The 24239-nt window shown below is 34.0% G+C and overlaps 1 protein-coding gene across 5 annotated transcripts in view; it reads right to left on the reverse strand.

Moving 5' to 3' along the window:
• The window catches only part of dnc (phosphodiesterase dunce), a 300082-nt gene that overhangs the window by 134790 nt on the left and 141053 nt on the right, over positions 1 to 24239 (reverse strand). Inside the window, exon 1 of one of the 5 annotated variants that reach the window (XM_076114359.1) lies at positions 5250 to 5386. The exons of the other annotated variants lie outside the window; for them this stretch is intronic. Coding sequence (XP_075970474.1) covers positions 5250 to 5371 — 122 coding nt within the window. The 5' untranslated portion in view covers positions 5372 to 5386. Of the gene's footprint in view, positions 1 to 5249; positions 5387 to 24239 lie in introns of those variants that run through there. 5 annotated transcript variants of the gene reach the window in all.

The raw sequence follows: 24239 nt of genomic DNA on the forward strand, positions 1-24239 counted from the left end.
TAAACAGCACGACGAGAAGTTAATGCTCCTGAAATGTTAATGGCGAATTTGTGTTTTCTTGCGATGACCAAGTCGATCTAATTGTTTTAAAGGTATTTTTTTTTAAATTGGCATGATAATAACATACGTAATAACTTAAGACAGAAGGTCCTTTAAGTAGAGACTAAATAGATTAATCGACTTGGTATTATATCGATCTCACAACTTTTTACGGCGAGACTTGAGGTTTTTACAGAATGTTTTTGATGGCATCTCACTTCTTTTTGTAGAGCGAATAGAGCAAACATAAGTCCAATTTGTATGGAAAGCCGTATTTTTTTCATAATTCAACATATTTTCCTATGGGAATGTTGTTCAGTTTCATGGGCTAAACACCCTTATCCACCCTATACCCCCTCCCTCGTTATGTCTCATATAGTAGGTACCTATTTACACCTATTTATTTTATTTTCTACTGTAATAATAATTCATTAACTGCAAATGTAACCTTGTAATCTTATACATTTATATGGGATTACAAAGTTAATGTTGCAGTTGGTGTATTTAGAAAACTGGACCGAAATTAGAAAATATTAAATTTTTCCCATAATTAAGACACTAAACCCTATTTGTATCCTAAATTTTAAGCTTCTAAGTCTGCTAGAAGTACTTTAGACTTTTGATGATCGGTGAATCAGTGAGTCAGTGAATCAGTGAGTGACAAAATTCAAATTTTTAACAAGTTGTCATTCCTAAACTACTGGTTCAAATTGACTGAAATTTCAAATATACCGTGTTTATACAATGACTAATTAGTTGCTGAAAATCCAGGCTTCTTGTTTTATCCACAACGAAATTATAGGGGTGTCAAAAATAGCCCGAATTGCTTCGAGAAAAGGATGTTACGGCCGTGCCGCTTTTTTTTTGCTCGACTTGCGGGGGCACTTCCGTGCCCCCAGATATACTTCTATTTTGAATAAGTAGAATAATAGTTGAGTCTTTGGATAAACTAAATAGAGTGGGTCATTAATGTGTAAGTAATTAGTATTTGGTAGATCTTTACGAAAAGGCAATTTAATTACATATTTATTTAAGAAATAGATATGCTATAAACTTCTAGCACATAAATTACAGATTCTATTAGCTTTAACTAAATATTTTTTAAACGGAGCTGACGTAAATCGCACAATTTACGTTCTGATAAAGACGAGTATGAAAAAATGCCTATCATTTGAGTGCTGTGGGAAATGGGGAAACGTGCTTGCGCGAAATATGATACGTTACATGTTCACATGAAAAAAATTACCCACATTAATCTTGAAACAGATCAGCACTTCTAAAAGTGTTAGTTAATTAAATGACAAAAATATCAACAGTATTATGAGACTTGCGAAATATATGTGATGATGTCATATGTTTTCCCGGGAACGCGTTCGATGACGCCTCCGGGGAAGGTTTAACAAAACTAACTTTTTTAATATTGTGGATAAAAGAAATACGAGCGAGGAGAAGAAGAAACTATGAAGCGATGGTATTTTGTAGAATTGTACATTTACTTTGAATAGATAAGTATTTTTTTGTCTTATGGTGTAATTATCGCAACAAAAAAGATTTAATGTGTTTGTAATCTTCGACTTTTTGTTGTGAATAGCAAAAACGTGTTGGGTTTTACACGTTATTATTGTTGGTGATTATTTGACAAGTATTTGAATAATACGTTGAACTGTGATGTGGAAAGTACAGAGGCGAGAGATCATGCTGAGCAGAAACCGTGTCACGCTCTGCGTCAGCTATTGTGATAACGTAAAGATCCTCTTATAAACGCTGATAATGTGTGTAAAGATAAATAAAACATCTTCCACCTACATCTCTTGAGAACATTATCTCATAAGCGAATTGTTCTTACACGTATTTACATAGATGACACTAAATAAGAATTTATTGCAAGTGATATCAGATTAGTAATATAAATTGCATTAATATTTTTTCAATCGAATTCGTACTGACCGCGTACGAATTCGATTTAAAAAATATTAATGCAATTTATAATGCTATTTGAGTTTTTATAATATGAAAAGTAATACGATGTGAAATAAGTTTTTCTTTAAAAAACTATTCAGTTCAATAAAAACTTCTACCAAGTTTTTAACACCTAATATTTTATCCAATTTAAATCCCTGGACTAAAGTTAACCTTAAGTCACTTATAAAATAACATTAAAAATAAATGCAAATTATATGTCTGAGGCCTAGTTATAGTGATCCTAGTTACAGATATTCGATAAAAAGGTCTATGCCAATATAATTGCTTGTTGGATAGCTGATGGCAGATAAGAGCACTCACGAACCATATTCACAAACTAATGGATGTAAACTACGTTTAAAATATACTAGCGAAATACACGTCTACGGTGATGTAGTTATTTGAAACAACTTTGTAGTATGGGTATTAAAAGGAGCCTTTTCGTAATCCTTCAAGACAGCATGTTAGTTGCAGCACGAGACTATAAATGCAAGGTAGCAAGTCTTCGCAAGCCATTTTGTACAAAGATAGAAGGAGCTCATTTCACCAGGTGAATTTATGGCTCGTACGGAAAACCGAAAGCCTTGCCTGGTTAAAGAATACCGCCCCGTAGCAGATATTTACGAGGAACACGATAAAATAGTGTTGAAATTAAATTTTGTATAAGTAGTTATTAAAAATATTTGATATAAAAATACTTATATGTTTATCACAATTTAAGTGTATACGTTTATGTGACCAGAAAATATATTTATGGTAGATGACTGTCGTTATCAAGGCCGAACAGCTGTTTCACGATTCACGTGCTTCAAGACCACTTTTATCGTTATTAATTTCAGAATATAGTTGTACTGCTTCATATGAGTATACAATTTAAACGAATTTTGAGAAATATTTTGGTTACTTAGGTAGAACAAATAAATATTATAGATACTGAAGTATTATTGATTAATTCAGTACTTTATTAACATACTCATGACTCTAATTTTAACGTTAAAAAAAAACAAAATGTAATCAAACAGAACCAACGGACCGGGATTGTTACAATCATTATTGCATTTCCATGTGGAAAAAACGTACTATAATTACATTGTTCTATGAACCTACATGCATAATATAGGTTAAATTGTACACGTCATAGCCTCACCTATCTATAATAAAATTTACGATGTTAACACAGCGAGCAATATGAATTTATGATCAATAAATCAACCTCGTCTATAGCCATGGTGCTAAGAAGAGAACTAACAGCTTTTCGGGAATATTAATAGCCACTAATCGGCTAACCGTCTCATTGTCATTATGATGATAATAATCAGTGTATTGTTTACTAACCTTATTTGTGCAAGTGCAACTGATTGTGAATTTCAAACTGATTAACTGTTAATGATTTCCTTCACTCCATGTGGTTATCCGTACGGATATGGAAATGATTGTCTATATTAATTTTATTCTAAGTAAGATATTTTTTTCTCTAAAAAACGTTCAATAAACTGATCTCAGATAATATCACAGCTAAGCAACGATTGAAATATATATTTGTTTTTAATTTCATACCTCAAATTTAGTGAGACTTTGAAAACATACAGTAAATTATTCCAATTTAAACGTTCATACTGTCTAGGCTTTATCTTGTTTATTTCAAACTGTATATCGTTTAATACTTATTTTGAAAATCACACCTAAATGTCTTCAATCAAGCTAACCTAATGGGTTATACAGGTTATTCTCAGATCAAAAGTTGAATGAAGAATTATTTAATCTTATCTTTTAACAAACGCTTTTAGATTTAACATTCTAAGCCCAGCAAGTCAATCATCGGGCGAAATAAAACATTGTTAAGAAAGAAACGTTTTTCACGTTTGTCTCTAAATCTTTCAGTCAGGGCAAGCTTAGAAGGTAAAAAATAAGCTTAAAATTTATGAGTTATTATCTCTGACCTACTTAACAGACAAAACGGAGGTAATTTGGACTGTTACTTGCCTCAAGAACTGCAAACAAAGATGGCAGTTTCAGCCACTTATCAAATTAATATATTTTGATAAAAGCCCTTGGGGCATTCAATATTTGAAAAGAAACGAAAATATGATATCATGTTTGTATAAATGCATCGATCCGCAAGCAATGTTTGGGAGACATAATACAATTTCAGCTTATGTAAATTGCGATACGTGTTCAAATTACCTTAATAGAACCGATCCACTATTGCGGGAATCCTATTGATGGTGAGATTTTCCACTTCGATTGCTCTATAGGCTTTTAGATAAATAAACATAATATAGCTGAGTTAGATGTCTGAACCTTCAACCAGTTCATTTTGTTGAAAGCAATTTTCTTGTAGCCAGTCGACACTTTTGATCTTCTTTGTATCCATCTGGGTGTGCCCGCGTATTATCAATTTCTTGAGTGTCATATGATGAAATAACAGATCAATGTTGTGTTATTGCTGGTATTATCTCTTCATCTTCGACTCGTTTCTTCGCATAGTAGATACACATACAAATGTAGCGCACTATTATGGCTTGCATATTGAATATTCTCTATGTACTAGTAGTGTTAATTACACTTTTGTTCGCAACGAGTATTGTTATCGAGTACGTAACATCTCATTAATCTTGATAAGCATGTGGGATTCAGGCTCATCTCAAGGCCTCCGAACCGATAAGAGGGTTGTCTAGTCTTGTGATACAACTAGATCCATTTACATTTCACCTTTATCTGATACTCCGATATTAATCCCATTATCACATTACAATTTCTGTTTGTAGTACTGGATCATTTTTGAGTCTCATTATAATTAATTTTGAAATCTCCGAATCCATTCCGGAAGCTTCCGAAATCGGCATTAACTTATGATCTGCTCTAATTCTGAGTAGATTAAACGTTAACAACTTTTCCTGCCGGTACCATGCCTCGTGTATCTTCGTTAATTAATTAGTTACAAAGCGAACTATTATTGTAACTCGTTAAAGGTGAGACAACGTTCATGAATTGTACATGTCGATTATGTCATACACGTCTATCTGTCGGCACTTCGAAAATAAATCATTGAAAACAAAGCACTGAAATTTTTGTTAACAATCCAAACTTGCGATTGGCACTTAAAATAGATAAAGATGTTATTATTTTTGTGTTGACAAAATTCGAGCACTAGAACTGGGTTGGTGTGGCCTGGGGTCGCAGGAGAGTGGGGTATGCTTGGTGTCTGTGTGTGTGGTGTCGGGTGTGTGTCAGTGGTGTTTGTTTACCTGTGTGCGACGCGGAGCGGGGCGGCAGGTGCGGGCGGCGTGGCCCGCGGCGGAAGGCGCGTGTGGCCGCGCGTGCCAACCGACTGTGACTGCCGCCGCCGCCGCACCACTTGCTCCACCATCGCTACGGCCGGCGTGCGCTTATCGCCCGCGCTACCACTATGCACTTTATACGATAACGATTTAAATCCTCACAATAAAATTCGATAACGATAGTTATTTTTAATTGAGCGAGAGATTAGCGTAATCACCACGTGGTTGCCGTTTGCAATCTCTGGCATCTCAATTCTTTGCGTCCATTTTTAAACGCAAGCAATTATCGTAATATGTATCAAAATTAAATGTAGGTCAGGCGCATTTAAATGCTTCCGAATTGAAATGTCTGAGTTGATTGTCTCTATCAAGATTAGCTTAAGATCATAATCAACAACGTTACGTTTAGAAAGGGAAATTTCGTGACACCAATCTATTTTGATTGTTTTGATCAAAGGAAAGGATTCGTTTGGTTTGTATCCAACTTTTAAGAGCTGTTGATCGTAAATCAAACAAACCGGAACCCTAAGAATACTTAATATTTGTCTTTCAATTATGAATTTTACTTGAACATTAAATTGTTTAGATGCTAACTTATATTATTGTTAACCATATTATGGTAGATAGCATTATGCTACATTGCATTATCGTAGCATATATTTTTTTAAACTCATCTTTGTTTCACTGCTGGACAACGGTTTCCGTCCAGAAGCTAAGGGAGGAGTTAAGCTTTGAGTCAATAATAATATATGCAAAAGTAATTATATCTCTAACATTAAAGAACATAGAGAAAATATATTTATTTTGTGTATCTTGTGTCCATTCTATTTATTAAAATTTTATTGATTATATGTACAATTAATTGGCAATAATACATAGGAATGTTTCCTTTTAATTTGTGCCAATATAGCGAACAACTTATCAAATCAGTAGGCCACATTTAGAAAAGGGTTAACATACATATTTTTCGATCCTTACAACCAGTACCAAAGTTTCCATTCGACAGATACTTATACTGATGATACTTCAATCTATGAGTATTGGTAAACCTTATATATAAAATACTCGAGTCACAATGTTCGTTCCCGTATTCCTTCGAAACGGTTTGACCGATTCTCATGAAATTTTGTGAGCATATTGAGTAGGTCTAAGAATCGGCATACTTCTATTTTTCATAACCCTTGCCTTTGGCGAAGCAACGTTTGCCGGGTCAGCTACTTATTTACACAAATACGATTCTATTGATGAGTCTTTTGTAGACATGTGCCATCGGCATTTAAGTTATCTTGGGCTTTTGGGTCGAAAACCTATTACGAATACAACACAAATATTGTTTTATACTATAAAAAATAGCGTACTGAGGGAGAGAACTTACTAGATAGATAGTAAATAGATAACAGAGACTTAATAGATAGATAGTATAAAACATGATTATGCTTAGTTGAGTGATTACTTGAAGAGACGTATCATCTAAAGTTATTACAGCCCTTGTGAAATCGGCCAGTAATCATAGGAGCATAAGGTAATTTTCTACTCAAGACAAAATTATTCAAATCAAACTAGTAGTTTCTGAGATTATAGCGATGAAATAAGTAAGTTATTGAGTATAATACTCCTACTTGAATTAATTGTCATGTATCTTACTACCATTATAAACGCTAACGTTTGGTTGGTTGTTACTCAATAACGTAAACTACTGAACAAATACGATTAAATTTGGTATAAAGATAACCTAGATTAATACATAGGATACTTTTTAACCCAGGAAACCCTTAATCCGGACGAAGTTGCATACAGAAGTCATTCCATACTTAATATAAAACTTAGACACTTAATAAATAAATGTTATAAATTCGAAAGTAAGTCTGTCTGTTTGTTAAGCTGTTCCGCTTAAACCACTAAACCGATTTAGATGAAATTTCGTAGAAAAATAGAAGATAGTTTGTTCTCCGGAAATTCCACGGGAACGTTTACTATGCAGGTAAAAATATCTAAAGTCTACGCGGACGGAGTCGCGGGTTATAGTTAGTAAGATATAAATAAAAAAGAGGTTTTGTTTTTATATTTCTGGACAAACATGATTGCGCTATGTTATTATTATGTTGTAGATTAGCTTCTGTTTGTCGAGATTTGATCAATCAATCATATCGACATACACACACGTACACTCATCAGATAATATGTTTGTATTAGAGTCTCAGTATACGAGAATTCTTTGTCAATTGCGTCTTTCATAAAATATATACAAATAAATATGAATGAAGCATCTAAATATTTCCCTAACTTATTTTTTAAGCGATTTCAAGAAAGTTTTCGATTCATCTTTTTTGTTTTATGTCTATTACGTTATTTCTGATCCGATTCACGTAATTCGTGTTCATTATTGTGACATTAAAAGAAAAAATATAATACTAAAGTTCATAGTGATTAGGATTCTACTAAAACTGGTTTGGCAACGTGAAAAAATAATATATCTTTCTATATATATAATAAATATCAATAAAAAAATATCTTTCCTTAAACGGTTTTTCTTATTGATATGAATCATTTCTATCAATAGTATCTGAGTTGAATCCAAGTTTACTTTGAGTCACTTGATAGAAGCTGGTTTTAACCTTTAGCTGGTATAAAAATAAGTTTTTCTATGTATTTAGGAGTATTATGGTGAAGTAAACTGTCGAGGAACACAGTCAAAACGTCTATTAAATTGCAATAGAATAAGAAGCTAACTCCTGGCCGCCGTTTTTATCTTAGGGTTCCATACCTGAAAAGTGAATAAGTGGTAGTTTTTGACTGTGAAAACTAATCACAAAATAGAAAAAATATCGAGGACAAATTAATATCTACTTTTGACTAGTTAAAGACTGACTTTTGAGTAATAGCTATGATAATAGCTCGTTCCAAGATAAGCGATATATTGGCATGTTGTCACTCACAAAAATATGTATTGTATGACATTTGACAAGTGACAGCTGTCAGTAGGTACGTGGACAAAATGACAGTTGTACGATAGTTATCTATACTGACCTAGAACAAAGAGCGTTTAAGCAGGAAATTAAGAAATCTATAACGCGATTTTCTAAAGTCGATACTATCGACTAGCGAGTGTTTGACATTTCAAATAATTTGATAATATAGTTCTTACAAAATACGCTGGGAGCGTTGATCGGTTGTCAATAGTCGGTTCTGTTAAGTTATCCTCTGAATAATATAAATTACAATTCCCAGACTTATTCTATAATATTTCATCTTCCTACTTCTTAGTTTTTAATTCACGACTCACACAGTTCGAAACTAAATATCATAAAGTGAAACATTTATTAACTTCAAATATAAAAAGAAGTCACGTAAACTTTGAAATACGGTGACTTGTACTGTTAGGACAGTTTCAGGAGTAGAGCAAACACTGATTGGTACATGTGTGAAACTTGTTAGTCACCTTGTGAAAGCGCTAATAGTGATTTCCACTATATTTCTTCTTGAAAGACCCAAGTTATTTCTAAGGATAAAGTATCTTATTGCAAAAAGAATAGTTTTTTTTATCTGTTACAAAAGGGTCGGTATCTCCCCAGAATTACTTGCGTGAAGTATAAATAATTTTATGTTATGTACTATCTTCAAGTTATGGTACGATGTTTGGACATATTTTGTGATCGAGTGCTCGGGTGTATGTCATAGAACATATGATGATCTCCACTATAACGTCACGAGGGACAGACGTGACGGCATAACAAGGGTTCCTAGCGGTCACAACACTAAAAATAGGTATCAAGATCCCTGAAATATTCACTTAGAACACGCGATGAGAAATTGAATAAAGGATATGAAGGGCTCAGTGAACAAGCCGATGCGATGCGCACGTTTCAACGCACACAGGCACGAGCCTTCGCATCAAATATAAAGCACTAACTTTCTAGAAATTATACTGATATTTTCAATGTATCAAGATGTACGGAAATATAAATTGATCGTCGCGGATGATTGGATATAAGTTGTCACACACCCACGTATCTCGTCAATTACGCTAAAAGCTATTATTTTCGAGCTATTTTCGGCCAATAAATCGTTTGTAGCAAATATAATATGCTAATGTAGGTTTGTAGGAAAGTAATTTTATTACTTGATTAAACATATTGTTTCACAGAGAACTATAATTTAGCTTTGCGTATAAACGTCAGTATGCCAAAAACAGGGCTTTAGGCAACCAATATAGTTTTCTAATTGACACTGTTACTCATTATATAAAACGATGTACCTACCATATTTTAGCCCAATTATGTAGTGAGTCGGTCATGGGTCACCGATTTGGTTAACATGATGTCGGTGCTCATTACAGCGATAGCATAGACCTAAACATTTACCTATATGTACGAGTAAATGTGTAGCGCTCCCTGCGTCATTAGGCCAACTAGGCATATCATTGTTTTAACAGCACGCTAAATAGGCGGGCTCGACGCATGCAAGCTGCATATAACGTTATAGAATGATGTACGAGGTTTTAATGACAACAATGGATGTTTGAAACATTGTTCTACAACAAAGGAATAGCTAAAAATATAATGGATTAGAAAGCTAAACAGTCTTTGTGATTAGATTTTTTACAGTAAGATAGGTACGGAAACTGTATTTGATTGTTTATGACCGTTAGTTAACTGAAAGAATAAGTTATTTCCGTGAAAATCAAGCTTCATTAAAGACTTAAGTGTAAACAAATTTTATCTGTAACTGTCTAATATCTATTCAACATTTATATTAGACTTTTTTGACGGCCGGTGTACTCTTATAACTTATTATAATTTTGTTAACTACGCTTTTACACCCACCCTGAACTGAAATCTGATGTCAGAATATTTTAGCTTGTTTGTCTGCCTACTGAGATGTTGAATCAACTACTTAGTATTCAAATTATGTTACAAACAAAGCGACGGTACGAATTGTAAATATTAAACTTCGTTTACTTACAAAATGGAAAATGTGTAGAAGTCGTCGAAATTACAGCTATAATAAATGCTACACGCTACGTTTGCTAGAGCCAGAAATGCACAAATAATACAGATACAGATAGAAGTAGGAATCGGAACGTCAGCACATAGAAATCTATACAAAAGGCAGTGAGTGCCGACTCCTTTTGAGCCGAGTTATTCACAGGACTTTCAATACGCGAAGCTACGTCCAATTTTGTGGATAAATTTCGCGTTCTTGCAATAAAGGACTTGCAGAGAACTACCCACACATGGTTTGTGCCCTATTTGTAGAGCGTAGCTAAATAAATGGAGGTTTTCTAGGCGTCGAAATATATATTTATGGAATAAAGTTTCTCAATTGGCGCATTTTTCATAAAAATTACAGCTATTTAAAATTTAATAATATATGTCGTGTCTGGTATAACCATGTTGTTCAGTATTATATCCCCGGGTATAACAAAATAAACCAGTTTGTGCCGTCTAACGGCTTTTTGAAATTCGTATAATGTGGACGTTTATCGTCGTATAATCTAAACCTCGGCAAAATTTCATCAGCGGCGTTGCAATATTTTTCCTACCCCGCACGCCTTTTACGTATATAGAAATTAAACTTTGATGTTATTTTGTGATGTATGCACATCTACGCATATTTAGTTCGTGGAAACAATTTTGTTCAAGTTTATAGAGTGCAAACGGTGCAATAACAATGAGGTTACACGTCAAAACATCAATTTAACAGACGTACCTGCAATCTCGCTTTCTGCACGTCGTGAATCATAAGTGGTATAAAATCTATTTTACCTGAACACTAATAGCTAGAATATAACGCTTACTAGTTATTGCATAAAAAGGTTAAAAATATACCAAAAGATTAACGAACATACCATTAATAAGATTAATACTCTTGCATTCTATACACCCACATTTCGTCAATATGTTTGACGGTTCAGTGAGCTTATGCAAAATTTACGTGTTTTTTTTTATTATAGATAGATTTTCTCTCATTACCTTGTAGGCCAAAATATGTTTTGAAGAAAGGGTAAAAACGTTTGCACAATATAAACATCTTTAGCACACATGAATTATGAATTATGTTATCAAGAGTAAGATTAACTCGAACGAAACACGGAGAGGTCATAATATTTTCAATAAGATGAGAATCAAGTAAAACAGAATGAGAATACGTCAAGGAAAATTATTGTGTAAGATTGTATGCTTACTGGCATTTGAAACTTATGCAGAGTGTAGAATTCTCTGTAAAGCGCTTTCTTCCTCACAGGGAAACCCGCAGCTTCGCTAACTAATTATCGCAATCAAGGATTGGTCTCGTCGGTCTGAGTTAACGTTCTGAATTTACGAGCAATTTGCGTTCAACACAGGCGCATATATGAAATAATCTCGTAAATGTGACCAACTTTTATCGCCGTCTACCGACAAACAAAAGCCTTCTACCAATTCCAGAAACACTTAAGCATTTTTGTTTTTCGCTATATTATTACACTGAATTGTTTCACAAAATAAAATTCACAGAGTAATAATGTATGTATTTACATGTTGAATATTTATTATCTGTCCAATCCTGCCGCACACTCTAACTGAGTAACGCTTTTTTATGTGTGGCGGGAAAACCAACATTACATTTTTTAGCTTCCAGTTGAATTTACTTTCGAGTGAAATAAAAAACCGTTCGGCTGGTAGGCTCATTTAATTAGGCGATAAATTGAGCCGTAGAACATACCGCCGCAGAGACATATTAGGTAGCTCAGTGTGATAAAATTATATTCCCGTTCATGAAAACTCCTAAAATTGACGGAAAAATCCATTTCCAATGTTTCATTGTAGCAATAAAACGTTGGAAAATACAAATTTTACTTCAGTATGTGGACCAAATGAAGATTGTCATTTCACTCCAGACTTTGAGTATTGATTTGCCGCAGCATAAAGACGTAAGACATATTTTGATTTATGAGACGCGCTGGAAATTGTGAGCTTACCTGAATGAAGCGCCCTTGTGACGTCATGTAGCTAATAAACGCCGAGTGCTGATGATTAATTATCGCTTTCTCGTACTTACCTGCAACAAAAATCGACATATTAATTGAGATGTTAACTGTATTTTACATAAATACTAGCTGACCCGCGCAACTTCGCTTGCGTCACATAAGAGAGAATGGGTCAAAATTTTCCCCGTTTTGTAACATTTTTTACCGCTACTCTGCTCCTCTTGGTTGTAGCGTGATGATATGTAGCTTATAGCCTTCCTCAATAAATGGGCAATACACTGCAAGAATTTTTCAAATCGGACCAGTAGTTCCTGAGATTAGCGCGTTCAAACAAACAAACTCTTCAGCTTTATAATATTAGTATAGTTATATGAGGCACACCGAAGTGCCAATGTTCCAGCTTATATTCTGAAGGCAGTAGCGGTAGAATAAAAGGCATCCATTCTTTGGCTCGCCCGTGGCAAATATTTGTCCGGTCAACAGATATTCGCTTTGAGCTATGTATACAGTTCCTGCATACTCTTAGTAATGTGACTTCTATAGTGAATCTCAAGGCGTATTCTGTGTTGTTCTGATGTGAATCTACATTATTAAACGTGTGTTATTGTGGGTCGGTTACGAATAATACTTTACTGCTTAGCTTTTACACGCTGCTTTGTTTGTAGCTATTAAGTATATAGAATTTTAACAGTTGTATTCAGTGTTTTGATTCGCGTGTTTTGAATTAAGCTTACTTTACCTTAGACATTTCTACTTATAACACAATAATAGTAACATAGTGAACGTATAATTATAAATCAATACAAAACTTTATACAAGGATATTAAAAAATATTCTTATGTCTAACACCCTAGAAATTCACAGATCAATAACAATCTGTAAACGGGTATTTCGATCTTATTTCATTATAAACACAATAAAGTTTGCTCGGTGGATACGTAGGGGATTTCTCTCGTAATCTTGTCGTGATAAAGTAAGATTTACAGCCGACGGTACAAGGTATCCTCACAACGATATACAAGATCTAGACATTGCGCCGTTAGATGTCCCAGACACACTCGTAGTTACGGGTGACTTACGCAAATACTTTTTCTAAGTAACTGTAACAATTTTAGCAAATATCTTAGAAGAATAAAAACAAGAGACGCAATTAGGATGTTATACTTTTACAAGAGTAATTTAGAAGTTAAAAAGATTTTGAGTATGTTACAAGACATCAGCAATCAAGCAGCTTTCTTCGGTATACTACTACGTTGAGTGTGGAGAGTAAGGAGTGTGTGTATATGCCACGGCTTTTGCATACAGGCTTGCTACGGCTTATACATACAGGCTAGCCGCGGCGAGCAGTCCACTCTTACTAAAATTACTGAACGGTTTTTGATGTACCACATAGGCTATAGAAATACGAACTTTTGCTCGTGATTTTGCCGTGGCATGTCATATAGTCGCGAGTTAGAAATAGTGTAGAAACATATGCGCAGTCTATATAAACAATCGTAAAAGATAACACAACTACAAATCAAATACAATATGCAACAGACAAGGAAACAATTCCGGTAAAATATTACACCAACATTCATACGAGAATGTTTTCCTTGAACGCGATTAACTGAAACGTATACTTGTTGCTTCTTATTTTATCATTAACCCAATATATCTGGGAAATGTGTCAAAGAAAAATATTGTATTGTAAGTATTTGTAGGAGCAAATTGTATTAATATGCTTGTCAGCTGATGATTCTGTTTGTATTCCGATATGTATGCTTGCTGCGTGGGTGCAGGTTCCTGGGTATGGTGATCACATCGCAGACTTAAACGGAGATGGTGGAATTACCTGAACGCCTTTAAATTCTTTTGAATCTTATGAATGACTGACTTTTGTGATTGCGAGAAAGATTTGGAAAGAAAGGCGCTTTTAGGACACTCACACGGGAGGAGACACATTAGGACACTCAAACAATCTAACGGAACAAAAAATTTTATAGAAATTCCTTAATTATATTTCTCGTTAGAATAATGAGAATCCTATCTTCTACAATGTTTGTCTTTATACAAGTTGGAATGCGAATATGTTATTGTTATTCTAAGTAGTAGATTGTTGTTTCATAACAGTTTCCAACAAAAGTTTCTTAGTAGAAAACCGAGAGAAGTGTATTTGTAGAGATATACATATTTACCTGCTATTCTAGTCTAAACCAATTAACCGATAAGCGATATTAGTCGATTAGGACACAAAGAATATATAACTCCTGAAACAACTCGGTAATCTTTCATTAGAAAGCTATAGACATAATATACACCCCAAGAGTACGCCATTGCGTTTTAATAAAGTGGAACCCGCTGTGGGACACTGTCAAATAACTTTTTATAACTAGGTGTGAAAATTGAAATAAAAATATTTTGTTTCATACTTGGAGCGGTAACTGCATGTTTCGACATCTATAATCTTTTGACGACGAATAATTGTCAAAGCGATATAATTTATTAAACGTTTCGTAAAGGCGACACGTGAGTACACTTACTTACCTCTTATTTAATACCCACAATGTAATAACACATTCACCAAATATCGCGGGCGCTCCCAAACATTAACTTGTTTATAACTTTATTTGAGCTCTACACAAAGTTTAACATTATTACATATTAGATGTTATTTACAAATTGAAGAAAACACATCAGAAAATTTTGTTTTATGTGTGCTCCAAGAGCTTCTCGCAGTTAAAATTTTGGTGGAGTGACTACGAGAAAAAAGCGCTTCCTTCCTTGAGCATTATACGAAATTGCTTTTACTTGGCTGTTCGTGAAGTATCCGTCTTTTGTTACGCTCGATTACATAATGCTTGCGTGGTTAATTTTTTCTTGGCATCATCACGATGTTAGTCATAGAATTTCGAAACAAGAAATAACTCAAACATCTAGAAACGCATGCGGATGATTTATGTTTTGTCTAAGTGGCGCAGTGGCGGAACATTTGCTTGCGTGCCAAGGGCCAAAGAGCTGGTATTACCAAATAGACATAATAATGTCAATTTCCTGTAGGATTTTACACTTTAACAACAGTCACTCCGATTATAATAACAGTTAGTGACAGCTCCGAGGTTACACATAATTGTACCTCTTGACAAAATCGTTTATTAAGTTGGCATGTCGTAATTTATTCCTCCGATAACTACAGGGTCTCATATATTCTTTTTAAGCCACACCTTAATTCCTATCTATTTAAAACACCTATTTCTAAGACTTCCTGTTACGCGTATTAACGGCACGTTAATTGAACGAATGTCGTGTCTAAGTGCCAATTGGCGTCAACGTAAACGAATAATAAAAGTCAATAAGTCGACACAAAGCGTTACTAACTTTATTCGACAATTCCTATCACTAAAACCATCAAAGAATCTAACAATATCGCTTTAGTACCTTTTCGTAAAAATAAATGAAGCGGTCGACCTTAAATTCCCTTTTTACAGTTCATTTGACTTGTTTAGCTTTAAGATGTTTCAGGAATTAAATACGGTAGAATGTTGATTACTTAAAGCTAATTCAATTTCACGGTAAATTAAAATTTGCAAGATTTTGACGTTAATCCTAGCTCGGAGTAATTTTTAAGCAAAATAACTTTGCTTGTGCTGTTAATGCTTCCATTCAAGCTTTTGTGGTAATTTTCTTTGTAATTTTACAACGTTTACAAAGCTTTTGACGGAGGTCAGAGTCGAGTTTCTAGGTCAGGAATGTAGATGGTGTCTGACCTGATCTCATTATATTTATAATATCACGCCTATCTCAATGCATAGGAAGTGGTCGATTTATACAAAACGACTATATAATACTGCCGTTAATACAGTTGTAGCGTCTATCGTGTCGACTACCACAAACATTCAATATAAAAATGTAGATTGTAACAGATACGTATAATTACAGCGGCAGACGATAAGCGGTAGACATCTACTGTTATGACTGTTATCAGCTACAAAACAATAATAAATAACGCAGATAAGATTGGGCGATATATAAATTTCACACGAGCTTATGCTAATATTAGTTAATGGTATTTATTTTAACTTGACTCATAAAGGTATAGAGGCGTGGATAAAGTTTTATATACAAACATTAAAGAAGTTATTTCAGTAATTCTTCATTTGGGAATAAGGCCAGCTTAATGTTAGGTTATAACATTAAATTCAGAACCGTATGTCTATGCTTACGTGGAAACTAAAGTTAATTACTACAAAGAATGGGTCGCTTTCATCGTATATTTAGGCTACCTGGAATGAAAGGCTATTCGCTTAACAGGTTTTATTCGACTAATTTTGCAGTCTGTCCAACAAAATATCGAATCGCTGCACAATTGTTCAGTCACGTTGCACAATGCCTAGCCACGAGAGAATACAGCGGTTTAACGCACATTGGATTAATTAAAATGAATGGTAAGTACCCAGTCTCCACTAAACAAATAATGAATCAAACTGCCTCACAGAAACATCTTGAAAAACTCTCTCCCCCTGATTTACGATTCTCGTGAGAAAATTGGCAGGTGATGGGTTCTGCTTTTTATCAAATATTACACGAAAACAACGAGGAACTCGTCTTACTAAATCATATTGTAGGCGTATTATTTATATAAAATGGTTTTCTTTACAATTTTGTAATCGAAAATGAAAAGGTTTACCAATAACTGTAGGTATGATAAAGAAGGTCTTGATTTGTATACAGGTTAATTACTCAACCAAATAATTATCTAGTAGCATAACTAATTGCGTATTTGTAACCTATCATAGTTTACTATTAAAGTTTCAGTTACATACTCCTAATAACAATAGTTACACGAGTTCATAACAGCAATTAAGGTAGTTAGTTCAAACTTTACACTCGTTAGTCCGATCTGAACTTGCAACAAAACTTGCGAGTATATGAACTACATTGGCTTTGTCTATAGATCCTGGTACTAAAGGGTGTCTAAGTTGCTTCTAGTCTGTTAATCCTGTTATGGAATGTGTCAAAGTTGTCAACTTAAGTTTTAAGTAGCGCTCCCGAGCGCCTCTAAAGCTAATATCGTTTCGTATGTTAATATACTTAGTATTTACCTCTTTGTTTCAATTCCAGGTGTTTCATTTCCTGCAGATAAGATTCTATTGAGAAATTGCAGCTATTTTTTATTTCCCTTTAGTTTTTTTAATGTCGAAGCCAATTCAAATTCCTTTTCGTACCTAATAAAAATAAAATAGATTCCCCTTAAAATTTTAATCAAAATTTCGTATAAGAAAAGGCACTTACAAAATTCTTAAAATTCATGGCCAATAATCTTCCCGCTTATTTTGCGATATTGAAACAGGCATTGTAGGTATAAAAGGCTTGGTAAGCAAAAAATCCGATCACTGCGCACCCTTATCAGGTTATTGTTGAAAATGGGTTTTACAAAGAAAATTAATTCTGGAATATCAGGGATAAATTTAGAAAATCATTTTGATTTTTCTGATTTCCGAACAGTTAAAACATTAACATTTTTAAACAATGAATATGCCATGATAATAAACATCAGCGAATGTCTTACGAAGAAGAATTCAACAATTGAATATATTTTGCTTAAGAGTTTGTTTATTTATCGTTTCTTGTATCGGTATTGTAAATACTGCGTCCATTATTAGTAGACGTGGTACCTACAAGTAATTTGTCAGTACTAGAGCTTCTAACAAATTGCATTAACTTAAGTAGAGTCTGTTGGGGCAACGCACTTAGTTTTGGTACTGTTTAGAGCAGTGCTCCCGTCGCTAACCATACAAATAATAATAATAATAATAATAATCTTTATTTGCATCAAACATAGTACAAAAGGTGTTACAATGGATAGTCTCATATGTTTGGCTGTAGACAGCATGCAAAACTTTAGTTAAACAGAAACTTAAACAGAAACTTAAAGACTTAAAACTTAAAGAAAAGATAAGTAAACTTCGACTTAAGCATGTATGCAGACGTGGCGCCAATATTTTACACTATCTTTGCATTTAAAGCAGACGAAAATGATTCTACTCTATCAATAAAATAAATTGAGTTACGTCTGATTTTTAAATTTCGTTGGAACTATTTCAAGCGCTTTTATGAGAGGAAAATTTATTTTCTATTTTATTTTCAAGCTACCGACTTGATGTTTCAAAGTCAACGCCTCGGTACTTACAATAGTTCAATTAAAGAGCAATGTATCCAAAGAACAAAAGGGAAGCCACTACAATAAGAAAAACAGTTTGACAGTTTCGAAACTACAAATTTAGTTTGAGTAAATAATGAATCTACATAAATGGGCTGATCCCGAGGGCACTAACGGTCGGTATGTATTAAATTTCCGCTCAATTCCCAAAGGTTTTAACTACGAATGACTCTTTTCAGTTACCTGAATACCATTGCATTATTAATTCATATACTTTTGAACTCTGGCTGTTTTTAAACTGTCATGAATGCTCAAAAGCTGAAGTTAGTCGGTTTAACTCATGATTGATTTAAAATGTAACGTAGCAGTTTTAATATGTTCTACATAATAACTTGATTCCTTCTTTTGAGATATTTCCTTTGAACTTCATTGCTTAAGCTTATTCAAAGAGCTTGCAAAGTATTCGTTTGATACAATAATAATAATTAAAGTCAAGTAGATACATACAACCTAGTCGTTAATATTGAAACCCAGTTCAATGTTTTTGTGTTCCGAAAATCTGACGCATTCTGCACACCGGGTAAATCTGACAAATAATTACGAGAAATATCGAGTTTCCTATCTAAAAGATTTTTGTGAAATCTGGCCTTCGTTAAGAACAAAATATTTTAAAACCTCAATTCGAAAGAGTATTGGCAAGATAGTAAATGACTAATGTAATGAATCCTAAGGCAGACGCCTATTTTTTAAATAACACTGCTTTCACACTAAGACTGACATTAAGTCGCGACCCCCACAAGGAACAATATCTAAAAATATCTATTGTCTTTCGCATTAAACTCCCAAAATATGTTAGTCACACAATATTACCTATTAGTCTTGTACACTTTGCCAACCACAAATGTAAACACATTTAAATGAATCATCTTAAGGGAGTACTGCACTGAAAATATATTTCGGCTGAAACATAGTTATGGTTATATTTAATATTATTGTTGTCTGTGGAACGCGGAACGACTACTACTCTAATTCTATGCATCAATGCACTGAGTATCTTACAAGTGATAAGATATTAGCGTTATATTCTTTATACGCCTGCTTCAAGACGCGTTCGCTACGATCAACCAATTTATTTTGTTATTACGTATAGGCTATGCCTTTTAAAATTGAGGTAAATGCAGCTCAATTTCGGTTTAAAGTAATTTTAATAACTGAGTAAAGCTTGGTATAAAGTCATACGTCAAACTCAAATGTCAACGTTATTCCAACGTGATCGAAAATGTGCAAAAAAAGGACGGACCCCGCCCAAATCTTGTTAGCTGGCAATTCGTAGAAAGAATCCACTTTTATTCTTAAAGTTTGGAATGTCTCTAAGAACGGCTGCGAGCTGTTTTATGCCAGTAATCGGCTCTTGAAAATAAATATACCAACTTTCGTTTTAAAATGGAACTGAATTCTACAAGTAAACTGAGTTCGAAACATGTGTAGCTCCCGTTCGAATTAGGGCTGATGCTGTAACATTACATGGTACACATGGCTATAAGAACTAATATTATCTTGTCACTACTATGTTATAAGACGCTTAACGCTTATGACACGGTGCAAACGCTTTATAATAATTGCTAGATTAGTTGCCAAATTGTTGGTAGTCAACAAATGCATCATGCGGCTAAGACAAATGAGTATAATTGATTCTACTAATGAAACTAGCGACTATTTTTGCAATCGATTCAGAAGCAGCTTTTTCTTAAGTGTGTGATTATTTAGATAATGCGTAATGCTAAAGAGATCCGTTGTCACAATACAGTAATTTATGTTGCCACACAAACGCAATGTCAAATGCTGATTTCAACTCAAATAAATTGTTTCATTTTGTCGTCAGTCTTTCACAAAGCTTATTGAAAACTGTTTAACAATGAATGCTAAAATCAAATTAGTTGTAGAAATTGTTTTAATGGACTGAATGTGATGGGCTCTCAGATCAAAGACTGCAACATTAATGCGAAGTATAAATCTTTGAACCCAACTTACTAGGTACCTGTGGATGTTGTTGCCTCGGGGGCCTTTTGGGATTTCGTTTTGCCATGAAGCAGTCTCAAGTAGTGCATAAATTTAATATTAATGCTTTCAATTGTCGTGTAATCACGAAAGATATTTACATTTTGTGTCGAAACTTGCAAGGCTTTATGAATATCTAACTTTTAAGAAATATGAAGCGACATTGTCGTCTGTGATTTTTCAACTGAAATATACTGTTACATCACTTTGAGGTAACTTTAGTTATAGCACATTCACGCTTAGAAATGTTATACTTGTAAGATGCCTGCTAAAAAAATACTATAAGAAATTCCCGATGAAATTGCTAAATATTTCACAAAAGATAGTTAATAATTAATTAGGTCGCTCACGCTACTCGCGACGGTTATGAACATAACGGCGGGTTCACACGAGTATGTGATACGACGCATGTCTCTGTCTATATCTGTAAGGGCACGGTGCCAACGAGCCCGGGCTTATCGGCCGTCACCTGAACCACTGAACGCGTGCCTTACTCACTACTCACTCGAACGTCAGGTACAACTATGTGCTGTTTGACTTGACTCATCACTGCTTTATAAGGAACTCATTATTGGGACTAATAGCTAGATTATTTAAATCTAAAAAGATATGATACTGCAAGAGAAATTGTATGCAGAACTGTATTGCTATTTGCCCAATAAGAAACTTTGTATCTCAGCTTGTCATAATAAGAGCTAGTCCTAATATTTATAAAGTAATCAACAATATAAACTTTACACCTTGACCATCACGTAAAAAAGAATATTTTTATGAAAATAAAAACATGGTTATTTGGTCCATAAAACATTTATACTCGGTTTAATCCTCATAGCCCATTGGCATAACAGAATAATCCGTTAATCCAGTTCGACACACACTTCTCCAACGTACGCAACACAATGAAATCTCGTTTATGTTCAATGCAATTTATATTTTACAAATATTTTTTAACGATTTCTATTCGTAGAATTCAACCTGCAAGATATAAAATGTGTTCGAAAAGGATCTAAAATGTGAAGATTCATTATGTACAGCGTCAATTTTATCAACTATTTCTAAATATAAAGACAACATCAGTACCAATATTCTGAAAATCAATGCTTTCATAAATATAGACAAAAAGTGGAGTAGCGACAGCAAAAACGATTATGCAGTGTTTTGTGCATTCACATTTATTTGATTCTAAGCATTTCGCCTTTTGTATAATATACGCATTAAATAGCTCGCAATCCATTTATTTGACATCCCAAGTTACGTTTTGCAAATCAAATAAAAAAGTTACACAGTCACGTCAAACACAAAAGTTTTCAGATATTTTTATGCGAAACCCTTTGTCAACAAAATCCATTGTATAAATATTATTACAAAATGGTTATGAAAACCGCTCATATTAAAAACTCTCAGCTTCTTTTTTGTCTCGAGGATAATCTCGGGGTTATTTGAGGAACAAGTTTAATTTACAAAAGGAAACTTCCCCGCAAATGTGGCAATTTGTAGCGCGTGGAAAATATATACCCACAAACAGAAAATAATACGCTTTCAGTGTTACATCACTTTATAATGGAAATATTACGAGCTTTCATTTCATAGTAAATATTTTGTGCAGTCCTTTAAACAAAACCACATCAGTAAATTTGTGCCGCATGTGTGCTGTTAGTGTTTGACTGAAAATAATTTGTTTATCGATGGACAATTTACGGGAACATGGCATGCATCGAACATGCATGCCTCGCATGCAACGGTCACTGACTGCGGTTGGCGCCTGTACCTGTTTGTTTACGAAACTCAAAGGAATTCAAGCCACAATGTGTTTTTAATTCAGTGTTATTTTTTTCATGGCACCGTTACAACGTGACGTATCGTTGACATGTCTTGAGACTTTAAACAGTCTTTGTTATATTCAGCTTACGATCTTTACTGCTGAACTAATTTTATTTACCAAAACGAGCAATACAAAAGGAATATGTAAACAAGGCGAATGTTCTAGCTGCTCGAAATTGCTATTTGGGAGATTTTCTAATGTCTAGTTTCGGCTAGACATTCAAGGTTTAGCAAATAAATTAAAGGTACGAAAACTTATACAATAATTCGTTGTTCTGTCTGTTTAGGTAATGGAAAGGTTAGGCTTGTATTAATTGTGGCTCCCTTAGTGCCAATAAAATACAGGTCGCGTCCTTTCAATGACTTATAGCTCATAGGTTAGATAACTTATTATTTAGATTATTTTTAGTTAAAATTAGGTTTCGTTCCACAAAAATGTTACACTTTATAATCAACTAAAGGGATCAAGGTAGGATCATGGGATGTTCACAATTAACACAAATTATTATAGATAAATAACCTACTTAGATGCGGTAAAGCTGTCTACACAAAATAGACAAGTTTATCTCCACTACTTATGTGTGTTGCAGCGGTTGCAGTTCACAATTCAAGCCCCAAATATCTGCAAAGCGAACAGTTGTATCGTATGTTTGCCGGGATTTAGGGAAATTGTGCACAACAAAGTACATTTGCTACCGTGTAGTGTATAACATTTTCATGACCAGTTCAGAGAGTGCAATGGATAACAAATGCAAGAGCATAAGTATTACAATACTAATTTCTGGCTTATAATTTATTCAAAAACATTGTTTATTTCAAAACCAATGATTACCTACATAGGGACTATTTTTGAAATAAGCACTTACTTTAATAACGATTGACACGAACTAACGACATATTCTAAACTCGTATAGTGATTGTTTGCGTACCGGGCACTAAACTAAATATAGGTGACCGGCAAATATGTGCATACTTCAACACGATAGCATAGTATTCGCTTCGATTATTAATAAAGTGTTTCTAACATACAAAACAGGTACAGGCAGACTACAGTCTGTTAAAATCTCTAACATTTACTCCTAACAAGTTCAACAAACATGTACTTTACAGGTACACAATGTTTACGTAAATAAAAGCTACGGTTAAGTTCGGAACATTACTTAAGGCAGGGAGAACATCCCAATTAGCTCCCGTGGAGTTTGCATATTAAATAGCTGGTAGTCTCTAAGCTAAGGTACTTAATAGATTACCATAATACAGAAATTTTCATAAAAGACCCACTGTGGGCTCAGCTGGTTACAGTAATTACATTAAAATAACATTTAGATGGGTTAAATTACGTATAATAAGGTAAATTGCGTTAATGAGAAATGGAAACCTATTTTTTACTTTTTTTCACATTACTATTATTCGATGGAAAGCATTCGTGTCAAGACAAATGCATCTATCAATCATGTCTATATCAGTCAATGTGTCAGGACTGAAACCACATTAGGGAGATTGACAACATTGTTTACGTTGTATTATTGGTACCCTCACTATTCTCTACAGTCTTCATTGTTCTTTTACATTTTTGATATTTATCTATGTATGTATATCCAACCCAAACCTGCTCTACTTTTACGAGCAACCTAAAATGAACCAATACTTGCAGCCCTAAAAAGTACTAATGCCATCAAAAACATTCTGTTAAAAATCCCAAGTCTCGCCGTAAAAAGTTGTGAGATCTATATAATACCAAGTCGATTAATCTATTTAGTCTCTACTTAGAGGACCTTCTGTCTTAAGTTATTACGTATGTTATTATCATGTCAATTTAAAAAGAAATTACGTTTAAAACAAATAGACCGACCTGGCCATCGCATGATTTGATTATTAGTTTGTATCACACTACACAGTACGACGAGAAGCAAATGCTCCTGAAATGTTAATGGCGAATTTTTGTTTTCTTGCGATGACCAAGTCGATCTAT

This window comes from Anticarsia gemmatalis, chromosome 5, assembly GCF_050436995.1.
Source record: "Anticarsia gemmatalis isolate Benzon Research Colony breed Stoneville strain chromosome 5, ilAntGemm2 primary, whole genome shotgun sequence".
NCBI lineage: Eukaryota > Metazoa > Arthropoda > Insecta > Lepidoptera > Erebidae > Anticarsia > Anticarsia gemmatalis.